Source organism: Nyctereutes procyonoides, unplaced genomic scaffold (genome assembly GCF_905146905.1).
Source record: "Nyctereutes procyonoides isolate TBG_1078 unplaced genomic scaffold, NYPRO_anot_genome, whole genome shotgun sequence".
Taxonomy (NCBI): Eukaryota; Metazoa; Chordata; class Mammalia; order Carnivora; family Canidae; genus Nyctereutes; species Nyctereutes procyonoides.
This window is the reverse complement of record NW_026575117.1, coordinates 9,109,348-9,124,653: the sequence shown is the minus strand read 5'-3', so window position 1 is coordinate 9,124,653 and position 15,306 is coordinate 9,109,348. Positions and strand designations below refer to the sequence as shown.

The 15,306-nt window shown below is 43.0% G+C and overlaps 2 protein-coding genes across 5 annotated transcripts in view; one reads left to right on the top strand and one right to left on the bottom strand.

The window, feature by feature from the left end:
- The window catches only part of RAB3GAP2 (RAB3 GTPase activating non-catalytic protein subunit 2), a 93,771-nt gene extending 85,746 nt beyond the window's left edge, over positions 1 to 8,025 (bottom strand). For 2 of the 4 annotated variants that reach the window (XM_055334279.1, XM_055334281.1), the window contains exon 1: positions 7,797 to 8,025. In XM_055334279.1, the coding sequence (XP_055190254.1) occupies positions 7,797 to 7,911 (115 nt within the window). In that variant the 5' untranslated portion in view covers positions 7,912 to 8,025. Of the gene's footprint in view, positions 1 to 6,852; positions 6,939 to 7,796 lie in introns of those variants that run through there. The other 2 variants (XM_055334280.1, XM_055334282.1) reach the window with 2 other exon arrangements.
- On the top strand, positions 7,910 to 14,303 carry LOC129515167 (nascent polypeptide-associated complex subunit alpha, muscle-specific form-like). Its single transcript, XM_055333892.1, has 2 exons — positions 7,910 to 8,657; positions 14,063 to 14,303. Exons 1-2 carry the CDS (start codon positions 7,910 to 7,912, stop codon positions 14,104 to 14,106), a joined length of 792 nt encoding a protein of 263 aa, XP_055189867.1. The 3' UTR covers positions 14,107 to 14,303.
- Positions 14,304 to 15,306: the final 1,003 nt, after the last annotated feature.

The following is a 15,306-nucleotide window of genomic DNA, read 5'->3' as shown; positions in this document are numbered from 1 at the left end:
AGATGTTGACATTATATAATTAAGTACACCAAAAAAAAGTTCCAGAATATATATTTTACAAAAATGGGACAATATAAAATTAAAAATAAATACCCAAGCAGCAGGTCTGTATGTTTATTGTCTAAGCAGAAAGTCTCAGAAGATTCTCACCACAGCAGCACAATAGAACTTTCTTTGGTGATGGAACTGTTCTATATCTGTGCTGTCCAGTAAGGTATCTATTAGGCATATGTAGTCATTGAGCACTTGAAAAGTAGCTAGTATGACTAAAGAACTGAATTTATTTCCTATTAAACTTAATTACCACAGTATCACATATGACTAGTGGCTACCATATTGAAGAGCACAGCACTAATATTTTAACACCTAGAAAGTGGGATATGAGTAGCCAGAAGGTGACTTTCATGTCTGATTTTATATACCAAAAAAAAAAAAAAAAAAAAAAAGCAATGTGATGAGTAACTATGTCTCTCTTCTCTCTTCTGGGCAATTTATATGTGGGACCTAGACTCACATGGTACAAAGGAAAGTAATCTGCGTTTGATCACTGGTTTCTGGTCTTTTTTTCTGGTCTTCTTTCCAAAGGAGAAATTTTTGTAAAATATGTATTCTTTGTGTGTGTGTACTTAATATATACATACACACACACCATTTTGTTTATCCATTCATTCATCAGTTAACACTTGGGTTACTTTTACTCCTTGGCTTTTGTGAGTAGCACCGCTATGAACATAGGTGTGCAAATATCCCTGAGACATTGCTTTCAGCTCTTTTGGATGTATACCCAGAAATGAGGTTGCTGGATTATACAGTAATTCTTTTTTTTTTTTAGGAAATTCCATACTGTTTTCTATAGCAGTTATACCATTTTACAATTCTACCAACAGCGTAGAGCCCCAGTTTCTTCACATCCTTGCCAGCAGTTGTTATTTTAATAATAGCCATCATAATGGATATGAAGTGATCTCTCATTATGGTTTTGATTTGCATTTCTCTTATGATAACTGATATTGACCATCTATTCACGGTTTATGATCATTTCCATGACATCTTTGGAAAATGTCTATTCAAGTCCTTTGCCCAGTTTTTAATCAGTTTATTTTACTATTGAGCTGTAGCTCAGTTCAGCTCTTTATATATCGTGGATACTAGTCCCTTATCAGATACAGGATTTACAAATATTTTCTCCCATTCTGTAGGTTGCCTTTTTACTGTTGATCCTATCCTTTGATTCACAGATATTTTAAAGTTTGATATACTCCCATTTGCCTGTTTTTGCTTTCATTGCCTATACTTTGTGTTATAGCCAAGAACTCGTTATGAAGTCCAATGTCATGAAGCTTCCCCCTATGTTTTCTTCTAAGCATTTACAATTTTAGGTGTTACGTTTAAGTCTTTAATCCATTTTGAGTTAATTTTTGTATATAAGAAGGTCCAAATTCATTCTTTTGTATATGGATATGTAGTTTTCCCAATACCATTTGCTGAAGAAACTGCCCTTTTTCCCCACTGAGTGGTCTTGGTACTCTTGTCAAAGATCATTTAACCATATATGCAAAGGTTTATTTCCAGACTCTAGCCTACTGGTCTATTTGTCTGTCTTTATGCCAGTACCAGTTCGATTACTTTGATTTGATGGTTTTGATTACTGCAGTTTTTGTAATGTTTGAAATCAAGAAGTATGAGTCCTCCAACTTTTTTTTTTTTCAAAATTGCTTTCACTATTCAGATACCAAGTCTCATTTTTCATGTGTGCTATGACAAAAAAAAAAAAAAAAAAAAAGGTTGGGAATGACTGAGACTTATAGAATATTATCTTCAAACTTTGTTTATATACACCCCAAGAGGTTTTCAATGGTATGTATCCCTTGCACAAATGTCATCTCTGATGTACAATAAACATTGACAATTTAATATAAATGCATACATCCTTTTAAATTTATTCACATTTTATGTAGAAGGGAATGATAGACACCATGTTAAAAAATTGTTCTCTAAAAGTAATTTTAATAAATCCTCTTTTCTCCATAAATTCTTATTTCCATTCCATTTCCTCCACAGTGCTACTCTAATATTAATATATTTTTATGATTAATCCAAAAATTTCCCTGCAAAAACATGAACTGAGAAAAGTTTTCCTGTAATAACTCCACATATTAAAATGTTTCTTCTTGGGACACCTGGGTAGTTCAGCGGTTGAGCGTCTGCCTTTGGCTCAGGGTGTGATCCTAGAGTCCCAAGATCAAATCCCACACTGGGCTTCCTGCATGGGGCCTGCTTTTCCCTCTACCTATGTCTCTTCCTCTCTCTCTCTCTCTCTCCCTCTGTCTCTCATGAATAAATAAAACCTTTAAAAAAATGTTTCTTCTTGACCTATTATAATTATTATTATAAGTTGATAACTGAGAATAACATATATATATCACAAATTTTGATGACTATTAAACATAAATAGCAAAAATTATTTGGAAATGTGCCAATGAGATGGATTGGGGAGTTCATGGTCCCTTGAGTAAAAGAGAAGTTTTTGTTGTTTTTTTTTAAAACACCTTGGAATAATAATATTCAGAATGTGTGAAAGGTGAGCCTTTATTTAGTAAAGTGCGAGGAGGGCAGGATAGAAAAGTAGGTACTTTCATAAAAGTATTTGTAAATTAACTTACTTAAAACTATCTGTTCCCAAGTAACCCTTAGGCAAATTTCCATGCAACTCCAAAATACTCTTAATTTCCATCTGACAACCCTGCTACTGTATAAAATTTAAGTTCCTGACAATCCCTGCAGCTTCACCTCTTACCATACCCCACTCTCAATTTTCTACTTGCAGCTTTCTAAACCCCATCTGTTCACATCCCTTGCCTGACCACTTTCTCTCCACCTGACAAGCATCTATTAAACAATTAAGACCAAAAAAAAAAAAAAAAACCAATTAAGACTTAGTGAAGATGACATTTCCTTTAAGACAACTTCCCCGAGTCCCCCACGTAGAATGAACATTCCTTCCATCTCCGACTGTCATGTGCCAAATTACAGGACAACACTTTTAATGCTCCTTTTACATACTTATTTCCTTTACTGACTGAATGTTCCTTGAGGATAGGGACCTATTTTATTCATCCTTTAAGACTACTTTGTGCCTAGTACATAGGAAGTACTCATCAAACATTAGCTCCATGAAAAAATTAAAGACTACTCCTGTCTCAATTTCCTCATGACAAATTTTATCTGTGAGAGCCTCCTCCAATCTTAAATTGCTAATAAAATCCACTAAATCCATAAATTTCTGGAAATTCTTATAAACATTCTACTTTCAGATTATGTCTTTTCTCCCAGTAGGATCTCAAGAGAAAGGATTTTTCATGAAGCCTTTAAAAAATGGGTATTTTATGCCATTTGTATTATCCCATCATGTAAAGTTGACCCCATGACTTTAGGTTACCCTAAAAAGCACACTTTGCTCAGTGATTGTATAAAAATATGACTTTAATTGATGACTCCAATGTAATTCCCTGCATGCTTTATCTTCAGTCTTTCTGGTAAAAGAGACAAGAAGGAAAGTTGTCTTACTTGTTTAGTATGTCACTAGGAAATTATTTTATTACCAGGTAAATTACAGGATCCACAATATTGTAATATCCAAATTACCTCCAAATATTCTGATTCTCCCTCTCTGCACATGTATTTCTTTTTTTGCCCAACTCAATTTTAAATATCATAAATTCTGGTCAAAACTCCAGTCTCGCTGGAGATTATGACACTGTAGTTTATGTAAGGACCCCTAATACTACCCACCTCTGAAATTTCAAAATATGAGACCAAATATTTTGTCTGAAATAGCATCTGTTGAGTAGAAACAGTTATTAATAGTTATCACTAGTGTAAACATTGGAAAATAGTAGGGTTCAAGATTTTTTTTAAAGCCATAGAAAATAGATTCATTTCATAATTGAGGATACAAAGTAACAAAGTCATAATGTTATTCTCTGACAATTCAAATGTGGAAGAGAGTAGTATTGAGTTCTGGGTCCCCAGGTACCAGGTATCATTAGGTCTATGCCAGCTGTCCACATTAAAATAAAAGAATTATTAAACTAATAAGCCTTCCAGATTATCATTGCTTTGGTTTTATATATCCTCTAGAAATGAGCTAGAAATTAAAACTATATAAGCTAGGAAAATATAATGTTCTCATGAATTGTTTCCCAATAATCATTTATAACAAATAAAGTGAAGCCGAGCAAGGCCAAACACCATCAGCAGGTTAAGGCAGGTCCCACCTGCTCAGTTCAGGTTGGATGGTGTTAAGGCAGGTCCCACCTGCTCAGTTCAGGTTGTCTTAATGAAGAGCTCTTTACAATACCTGGTGTTTTGTTTGGGGCGGGGGGGTGGGCAGGGAAAAAGACCTGCAGTGATTATGGAAATCCATAGCCCTAGTCATCCCAAGAATTCCAACAAAATTATCAACAGTAGGACGGCATATTTTGATGATCTTTACTTGTAAATCAAAGCATTATTTTAGCTGTAAAATATCAGTTTGGCAAAGGGGCTCCCTGGTTAAGATGTTCTTTCTCCATTTATTTTCTACTTGAATTGATGATAGCCCCAATAACACTAACATACACAAACCTCAGAATTTGACTTAAAAGGGTGATAAATTAAATCACACTTGTAAACCTATAAGCATATTGCAAATAATCCAGATGCTTGGTGGTATGACTACATATCTCCAAATGCCTGGATTGAGTTGGTATAGTTAGACTAGCCTTCACTGTGTGACCTTGGACAATTATTCAACCTGTATGTGCCTAAATTTTAGCATCTATAATTACGTCATACACTATGGTATGCACTGGCCACATCCGGCTATTGACACACTTGGCGGATTTTAATTAATTTAAGCTCAAATTAAGTGAAATTAAAAATTCAGTTCCTTAGTAGCACTTGCTACATTTCAAAGGCTCAACAGCCAGATGTGGCTAGAGGCTACCATCCTGGATAGCACAGACCTAGTAATAAAAATAAGACAATATGGCTGGGAGTAACGAATGTGATCAAGGGAGCAGGAACAACTATGTTAGATTAGGTGATCAGAAAAGGCCTCCATAAGATGTTGGCATTTGAGGGGAGACTTGACTAACAAGATGCAGCTAGAATGCAAAGATCTGCATACAGCATCCAAAGCAGAGATAAGAGCAAGGGCAAAGGCCTCAAACACAAATAAGCCTGACTGGTTTAACAACAAACTGTGTGTGAAGCACAAAAAATAAGGGGAGAGTAGTATGAGTTGCAAGAAGTGGCAGGAGGCAGGACCTCAAAGGCCTTTAAAACAATATAAGAACTTTGGAACTTCTATTAAGTGCAATGCAGAGAGTTACAAAGGGGCATGTTATGACCTAAAATGCCTTTAAATGTTCATTCTGTTTTTGAGAAATAATTACAAGAAACCAAGAGTGGAAGCTGGAAGATCTATATGAGAGGCCTGGTGCCATTGCCCATGTAAATGAAGAGCAGGGGAGTGGCAGGGGGATAGAGAAAACCTGTTGTTTCCTCTACATCCTCTGTCCTATATCTATTATCCTTCACACCTGGCTCCTTGAAAAAGTCAACTTCCTTTTTTTAGCTCCTCAATAGCCTGTAAATATGCTTTCTGCCTCCACCAATGCACAGAGACTGTCCTAAGGCCCCAGTCACCTCCACCTTCCTAAAATCAGTGGGCACTTTTGCACCCTTACCTCAACCGACCTCAGCTGCATCTGCAGCTGCTGACCGCTCTTCCCCTTCATCAAATCCTCTCCTCTCTCCACTCCTGGGTATTGCTCTCACCTCGTTTTCCTCTCTTTCTCAGGCTTCTTCCCATTAACCTCTACATGACTCTTATACACCAGGCTCCTCTAAGGGTGCATATCCAGTACTCACTTCTCTGCATAATCTTTGAGACTGAACTGACACTTTTGGCTGGCAACTCCCAAACTAACACCTCTGGCCGGGGATCCTTACTAAGTTTTAGACCTCTAGGTCTAGTCACTTTGACATACCACAAACATCTCACATGCAAAAGGGTCCAAATATCTCCTTCACCCTCTCTCATTAAACACCCTTGCCCAAGCCAAAGGCATTCTCAACTCTCTCACTCATCAGCTAGGACCCATCACCAGATCTTCACGAGGTGCTGTACAGATTCTATCTCCTTGATAGCTTTCCAACCCATCTCTTCCTCTCAAGTCCTGCTGAAGCTACCTGAGTTCCGGCTCACGTTGCTTCTTGAGGGACTGCAACACCCTCCCCCGCCTCCAATTTCCCTGCTTCCCATCTCACCACACCGCGACCAAAGCACCTAACAGGTATCCAAACACTTTGATGAATAGAAGTACAAACCTGCCCATGTCCCTTCTCTGCTGAGAAGCCTTTCTAAGACATCCCACTGCTTCCACAGGCTTCTCGTGATCAAACACCTTTATAGTGGGATGCAGCTCTCCCACATCCTCCTCTTCAGCCAAGCAGCAATTCTTAGTTTTCTAAATGTCACGTCATCTCAGGCCTCTCTTCCTCGGCACATTCTATCACGTGTCCCCGTGTATCTAACCAACCACTACTTCAAAGGTGGGCTTGAGTATCGCCACTGCAAGGAGTGTCTGCTAGTGCCAGATACGTACACATATATGTACGTGTGTGTATACATACACATATATGTGTATGTGTGTATACATACGTGTGTATGTATGTATGCATGCAAATACATGTGTATGTGTGTGCATATATACATATATGTGTGTGTATATATATATCACACCGAATGGTTGCTGTTAATTTGTCCCAGTAAACTTTAGCTCCAAGAGGGCAGAGACCACCAACCTCATTTGATCTGCAGCCCTACTTGATGCGCACAGATTTGGGATCTTCTACTCACAGGGCACGGAGCATATCCGGTGGACCCCTCCTCACCATCCCACTACAGCACAAAACGACAGCACTGTACCACAGAACCGAGTATCCTGCAGGGGGGAGATGCGAGGACGAAACCAATAAACTGCACAACGCACACCCCTTCCACAGGGGCAATGTGGAAGATTCTGAGAAACTAAGCCATACCTCATACACCAGACTTGGGGTTTGATACTACCTGGGCTGGGGCTTGTTTAACACGCTTTTGATGATAATCACAGGGGGCAGGCGTCTCGTCTCCCTAAAGGAAATCAACTTTTCCGGGCCCTCGCACTGTAATTTTGGTTCCTGCTACAGATTCGCGCTCACTTCCTGGCAGGTTTTCCTTATTTGGGAGACGCTTACTCACCGCCTCAGGAGCCACTCACTTGTCAATCGTTTATTCTGTACATCTGCATGGGGGGGGGGGGGGAGGGAAGGGGCTGGAAGACGGGAGACCGGGCGGTGAGCAACACTTTCTCGGGAGGGAGGGCGACACAAGGCCCCAGTCCCAGGCTCGGGGCGGGGAGGCGGAGGCTGTACCGGGGGCAGCGCTGACAGCTGGCGAGGCCCGGGAGGGAGGATGCGACCGCGGGGCCGGCGGGCTGCAGGGGGGCGGGGGGGTGGGCAGGGGGGCGGGGAGCGGGGTCGGCAGAGGCGACCGGAAGCGCGGCGCGGTTCTGACCAGAGGGCGAGCGGCTGAGGAGAAGGCTGGGCGGCAGGAGGACGACACGGACGCCGCCAGGGCGGACGGAGCTGCAGGACGAGGAGGGCCGGGGATCCTCGCGCGGGGGGACGAGGGGCCCCGCGCCCGCCGAGCAGCGGCCGCGGCGGGGCGGCGCGGGGGACGGGAGCGGCAGGCGGGGGGCACTTACTGGGGTCCCTCCGCACGGCGCCGCTGGGGGTCTCCTCCCGCAGGTGAGGGAAGAGGAAGTCCCGGGCGGCCTGGAGGTCCTGGAAGTAGCAGAACTGGACAATGGAGCACGCCATGGCTCCGGGAACCCCGGCCGGGCGCCCACCTCGCCTCACCTCACCACGCCCTGCCGCTCCCCCACCGCCGCCCCTCGGCTCCCACAGCCGAGCCCGCACTGCCTCTCGCCGCGCAGGGGCGGGGACTCCAAACCGGAAGCTGTCAGCGCGCGCCGGCCCGCCGCCCCGGGGAGCTGCGCCTGCGCGGGCCGACCCAGGCGCCCCCGGGGGGGCGGGGCGGGGCGGGGCGGGCGAGGTCCGAGTCACGTGGCCGGCGGCGGCCGCCGGGGGAGCCCGCGTCGACGTGGAGGCTGCGCGCCTGCACCCGGGAACGAGCCCTGCTCGTGGTTCTGGCTCTGAGCCACGGGTGACCTCATGGGACGTCGTGCACGCCAGCCCTGGAGTCGTTTGGCACGATCCTGCTGTTCCGGAGAAGGAGCCCCGTTACGGCGTCGCGCAAGCATCGGAGTTGGCAGCGGAGACGTCCTCGTCTGGAGGTCAGCTCCGGGCGGACCGACTCCCACCTGCTCCCGCTGTGGATCCCCGTAGTACTCTGCTCGCCCGCTGTAGTACGCGGCGTGCGGCGGTGTCTTCAAGTCTTCGACGCTCAGTTGGCCTTTCATTCATGCCGACGTTCATGCCTCCATTCAGCAACTGCGGGTCGCTGGTCTTTCCTGCGCCCGCCGCGCGAGGCGCTGAGTATGAAGCAGAGAATAAGAGAGACGAGGTACCTTGTTCCCACGGAGCCAGAATGTCAGGACAGACAGGTAGTAAGCGGTTGATTACTCCTCTCTTTTAGCTGAAACCGTCGACAATGCCAGGAAGGGAGGAAGTACAGAGTGTTGAGACCGGGCCAGACGGGGGGACCCTTACCTGGTGGTGTTTTTTTTGTTGGGGTGCAGGTGGAGGGCTGCCGCTGCCAGAGTCAGGAACGGACTCTGCTGTAGACACCTGGGGGTCGGGACCTCGTTTAACTCCTCTTTACACCCCCACTATCCAGCATTAGGACCTGGCAGGTCCTGCTTCGTAAATCGTTACCGAAGGAGTAAGTGGAACGGAGTGTCTACCTAAAGTCAATAGAGTGGCCCGCTTCTTTTACAAGGCACTTTATTTAAAAAAAAAAAAAAAAAGATTTTATTTATTTGTTCATGAGAGATACAGAGAGAAAGAGAGAGAGAGAAGCAGAGACACAGGCAGAGGGAGAAGCAGGCTCCATGCAGGGGGCCCGATGTGGGACTCGATCCCGGGCCTCCAGGATCACACCCTGGGCTGAAGGCAGGTGCTCAACCGCTGAGCCACCCAGGTGTCCCTAGCACTCCATATTCTATAAAGTATTTCTCTGTACATTGGTTGGGTAGTCACAATGCCATCTTGAAACACTGTGTCTCATCTCACTTTTTAATTTTTTTTTTTAAACACAATTTTTTAATTTTTTTTTTATTTATTTACGATAGTCATACAGAGAGAGAGAGAGAGAGGCAGAGACACAGGCAGAGGGAGAAGCAGGCTCCATGCACCGGGAGCCTGACGTGGGATTCGATCCCGGGTCTCCAGGATCGCGCCCTGGGCCAAAGGCAGGCGCCAAACCTCTGCGCCACCCAGGGATCCCTAATTTTTTTTTAAGATTTTAATTTATTCATGAGAGAGAGAGAGGCAGGCAGAAGGAGAAGCAGATGGGTACTCATCCCAGGACCTCAGGATCACGACCTGGGCTAAAGGCAGACGCTCAACCACTGAGCCACCCAGGTGCCCCTCTCAGTTTCTTAAATAGATTTATCTAAGTGTCACCGAGAAGACTCTTGAAGTACATTTACGTTATTTTTTCTAAAACCAAAAGGGAGGGGATCCCTGGGTGGCGCAGCAGTTTGGCGCCTGCCTTCGGCCCAGGGCGTGATCCTGGAGTCCCGGGATCGAGTCCCACGTCGGGCTCCCTGCATGGAGCCTGCTTCTTCCTCTGCCTGTGTCTCTGCCTCTCTCTCTCTCTCTCTCACTGTGTGCCTATCATAAAAAATAAAAATTAAAAAAATTAAAACCAAAAGGGAATGATTTTAATGTTAGCGCAAAGCACCGTAGGCACTCCCATGCTTCCCGAAACCACTTTCCAAAGTCATCATCCACTTTGTATGACAGAAAATGGGAGGAAAATTAGTGGAGGGCAAATAGATGAAGTCCAGAGCATTCATGTCTGTCAGGCCTCTGTACACACTGAGTCCTAATAATATAATTTAGTGCCCAGGTTCCTACTCCATTAATTCCTTTTTCTAAAGTAGACTGTTTTTCACAAATTAGATGATCTCTGTTATCAGGTTAACAGGGATCACCTGTAAAATACATGGTTGGATTAAATGTGCTATAAGGTTCCTTAAACATCAGTGACCTATAATTCTGTGATGCAAGCTTGCAGAAAAGGCAAGCTTTCGATGCTTCTGTTTCCTATCCAGAAAAAAAAAAAAAGCATGCTTCCTCAGATCATCCCGTCCTGGTAATTAAACCCCCAAAATATGGCACCAGTACCAAACTAGAATAAGGTTTAAATTTATATTCCTAGCTTTAGAGGATGAACAAAGAACACGTGATACTTTTTGGAAGGATACAATGTCGTTCCTTGAAAACCATTCAAGTTCCTATTCAGGTGAATGCATTTTGTGGAAGAAACTGCCCTCGGCTGATTCAGCTGGCCTTTGTTCTGCCCTGAGGCATTCATATATCTCCTGTGTTGTGGCCATTGAATTTCATTACTGCAGGGTTTCAATGGCGAAGTCCCTGACTTCCTTCCAAGTGGTATTGAAAAGGCTCATTCATGAGTGTTTTGAAGGACTTTAGATACCCTTCACAGAAATTACAACACTTTCATGAACTGAACTCTTCCCCCAGGAAGTTGTAAAGCTGCAGGGAGATGCCTCTGGAGCTCTGCTGCCATGGTTTCTGAGAGTGTGGGAGGGTTGTGTTAGACAGTGAACATCACTAACCACACAGTCACAAGGAAGCACATTGCAGAAAATGTGCAGGCTTTACACGTCCCAGAATAGATCCTGTCTCTCTGAGGTAGGAGTTCGGAAGCTGGGAAAAGCACCAAAATAATCACAGGGGGGTGCTAAATGAACTCCCTAGAATCCATTATTGTGAGAGCGCTGGTAACTGTTGTTAAGAGAGAGGTGCTTCCTGAACATGGTCAGCAGCAGGTCCTTGCCCATCTTTAACAGCAGCCTGAATCTGCAGGTGCTGGGATCCGGGATGGGAGGCAAAGCATAAAGGAAAGAATAGTGGTCCTGGAGTCGGGAGACCGTGGTTCTATCTCAGAGAGACCACAAATAAGTCACATGAACCTGGGCAATGCATGTCATCTTCCAGGGCCTTTGTGTTTTCATCGACAAAATGAAGAGAATGGACTCTAAAGTCTGTCTCAGGGATGCGTGGTTCTCGTAAGAAACTGAGAGGGAAAAGGTCTCAGAGTTGGAGTTGCTTAGAAGGAGGAATTTAGGTGGGTGCCCCAATAAGAGGCATGGGTGGACAGGAGTGAATGTGAGAGCACTGAGCATCTCTAAGTGGAATGAAGGAGAGCGGGGAATGATGATAGATGGACACTGAAAGCTTACCTCCTTGTGCAGAAGGCCACTCTTGAACTGAAGCGTGAGCAGAAGCTAGGGCTAAACTAGTTTTTACTCCATAAACATCTGCAGCAGATAACATCTTATTATACTGAAGGTGATGTGAGCATAGTGAGGTGATAAGCACCAGGCCTCCAGAGACTTCCTACCTAACCGGGAAACAACCACAAATGACTCTAACAAAAAGCAGAGTGTGATGACTGATGTGGGTGACTTTTGGTACTCCTAAAGGGCTGTGGCAGAAAAAAAAGGAGAAATCAAGTTTGATTGGTAGGCTTGTCCTGTGGAAACGGAGTGGTGAGGAAAAGGTATGAAAGCTGATAAACGGGTTGTTCCAGATTATGGGGAATCTCAACGTCCCCATACTGCAATCTGAATTTTATTCTATATACAAGGGGTAGCCAATTGAAGATATTTTTAGAAGAGGTGTAGGACATGATGAGTAGCAGTATGTGATGGTAAGAGACCTCAATTTAATATAATGAAATAAACAATAGCTCGCAAACTGATTTGTAACGGAGGGGATAACAATGAGTATTGTAGGCGGGTTTTGTTAGTCCTCAGAGTTGCGATGAAAAGGTCCTGAGAGTCTTTGTTGTGTCCTTAATAAATAAACTTTTAAAAGACATGTGTAAAGGATAGGCAGCGCAAAGAACCAGGAGATTGGGGCACAATGGATGAATGCAGTATTGATTGTTAAATTTGCAGTGCTTGGAAGAGCTATGTTTTTTTTTTTTTTGTTTTTTGTTTTTTTGTTGTTGTTTTTATCAGAGTGAATACGATTAGGTGATAGACTACAGGATCTGAAAGTTAATGAAGGATAAAGTGCATGGAGGGGAGTGGCGAAACAAGGATGCTTTTAAGCAAAGGAAGGCTAGTAAGGAGAGAAAACAAAGATAAACTTTATGTAGTGAGGTAGGGAAGAAAATTTTCGTGCCAGATGATTTTATTGTGTTGAGTTCAATAAAGAATTTGAAGGGAGTGAAAGCTAAGAAGAGGTGATTGCATTTAGGGGGTAGGAAGTCACCAGTGATTATCCAGCTTATAGAACAGCAAACTGTTTCCTTGGCAGAGATTACCAACTTCAGAGGTAGCTTATTTTTCTAACAGCCACAGGGGCTTAGTTACTTCATCTCTTTATCTCTAACTCTGGCTAAAGGAGAAACTTTTTATAGAGAAAAAGCAGCTTTCTTTTTACTGGGACTTAACAATTATGGAAAGAAGAACTAACTTCACTAAGCTTTAAGTGTTCTATTGCTTGTTTGAATGTAAGAAAAGATATTTCTGTTTTCAGTATTTTCCAATATTTACATTGGGCCAAAATCTACCTTATAATGGCATATGAGAAGATATTAACATAGTTAGCTAAAAAAGGTAGGTACTGGTGCACCTGGTGGCTCAGTGGTTGAGCGTCTGCCTTCTGCTCAGGTCGTGATCCCAGGGTCCTGGGATCAAGTCCTACATCAGGCTCCCTGCAGGGAGCCTACTTCTACCTCTGCCTATGTCTCTGCCTCTCTCTCTATCTCTCACTTTCTCTCTCTCTCTCTCTCTGTCTCTCATGAATAAAGTCTTTTTTAAAAATGTAGGTACCATAATGTTTTTAAATCTCGCTCTTCATGTGTGTGTATCATTCATAACTTTTTAAAGATATAATTGGCATATAATGTTAGTTTCAGGTGTACAATAGGGTGACTCAATATTTGTGTATGTTGCACAATGATCATTTCTTTTTTATTTTATTATTTTTTTCACAATGATCATTTCAAGTCTAGTTCATATCTGTCATGATACATAGTTTTTTTCTTGTGATAAGAACTTTTAAGATCTACTCCCTTATCAACATTCAAATAAGCAACACAGTATTATTAACTATAGTCATGATGCTGTATATTACATTCCCCTGACTTACTTATTTTATGAACAGAAGTTGTACTTTTTGACCTTTTTTACCCATTTCGCTCACACCCCACACACCTCCCATCTCTGGCAGCCACCAATCTGTTATCTCTCAGTGAGCTTGATTTTGTTTTTGTTTTAATTCCATCTATAAGTTTCCATCTTCTTGACTCTAATGCATTTAGGACTTGTCTGCTAAATAAGCGACCATCTTTATTTTTTTTAAGGTTTTATTTATTTATTCATGAGACGCAGAGAGAGAGGCAGGCTCCATGCAGGGAGACGATGTGGGACTCAGTCCCAGGACTACATGATCACGCCCTGAGCTGAAGGCAGGTGCTCACCTGCTGAGCGATGCAGGTGTCCTGCCACCATCTTTAAAACAATGAGAATGGGCATTTGTGGAAAAGATTATCCATTTCCTTTTTCTCTTTTCTGAGAGAACTATTATTGGAGCAACTAAGTGCCCAGATTTAAAAACAAATCTCTCTGGTTCCTCAGTCTGGTCCTCAGACTCCCCAATCTCTCTGGACCCTGAATGTATCCATATGACTGAGATGGAGCACAAATTGTTGGAAGGAAATTCCAGAAAGTTTACCTGAAAGAGGAACAAACAGCTAAGAAAACCCCTTTTGGTCTTTCCTTCTCCTTTTCTGTTTCTTTCATAGGATGTGACATTATGGCTATAACTCCACCAATTTCAGACAAATGAAGAGACCTCAACTATGGCTGAGCATGAGGATAGGAGCTTGGGTCTCTTTTGTTTTGTGAAGCCGCCGTGTCATGCTTAAACAGCCACATCTGGATTTCTTTTACATGAGAAAATAAATATGTGTTTCAGCTACGTTATTTTGGGTTTTCTGTTATTGTAGCAGAACCTAATTTTGACACAGTACGACCTAAATAACCAAGAGGAACTCTTCATGAAGGAAGCTTGTTCTGTCCATATGCCTTATTTAAATAAAAACATTTTCATTTCTCTGAGACTCTTTTTCTCTAGAAGAGTTCAGAAGACATTAGACCGACTACCTGGACATTTTGAGTTGTTTAAATACTCTTGGTTTCATTTGGACATGAAAAATATATCTCAGATGACCAAATATTTCTTGGTTTTTTTTTTTTTTTTTTTTTTTTTGGCACAACTGAAACAGTTCCTTAAAAGGTTCTATGAAATAAATATCCCCAGGGTTATTGAGTAGCTGAGTTAAAAGTACCAACCAGTGATCTTCATAAGGGAAAAACAAGAGCAGGTCAACAAAAGGACAAATCGTTGGAAGGACCTGGTACCCTAAGTCCAGGGACCTGGTACCCCAAACCCAGAAAGCCATCACATTGAGATTTATGAACTCAGCTGAGACTGACATCTTTCTTCCCGTCTTTCCCAACCCTGACTCACCCTTTCCTTACAGGTTTCCCAAATCTTAGGTTCAATGAAGCGCATCCCGGCCCCTTCCTTCCCCTTTGATCACTTTGTAACTAGATATTTTACTAGCTTCTTCTTAGCTTTCTCCTCTGCTCCAGTTCCTTCTTCAAAGTTGCTGTTATTCCAGGCCCCTTTCTTTCTGTTAATAGTATTTCTTCTTCTGTTGGTGGATCATTTAATAACAAAAAGACTAAAAATATCCTTGGGGCGCCTGGCTGGCTCAGTCAGTAGAGCTCAAGCCCGACGTGGGAGGTAGAGATTACTTAATACATAAAAGGCTTTCAAAATGAAAAAATTAAATTAGAGCGCCTGGATGGTTCAGTGGGTTAAGTATCCGACTCTTGGTTTGCTCAGGTCATGATCTCAAGGTCATTAGATCAAGCCCCACTCTGGGCTCCTTGCTCATCAGCATGTCTGCTGGAGAGTATCTTTCTCTCTTCCTCTGCCCCTTCCCCTCTCACACAACACGTTCTCTCTCAAATTAACTAA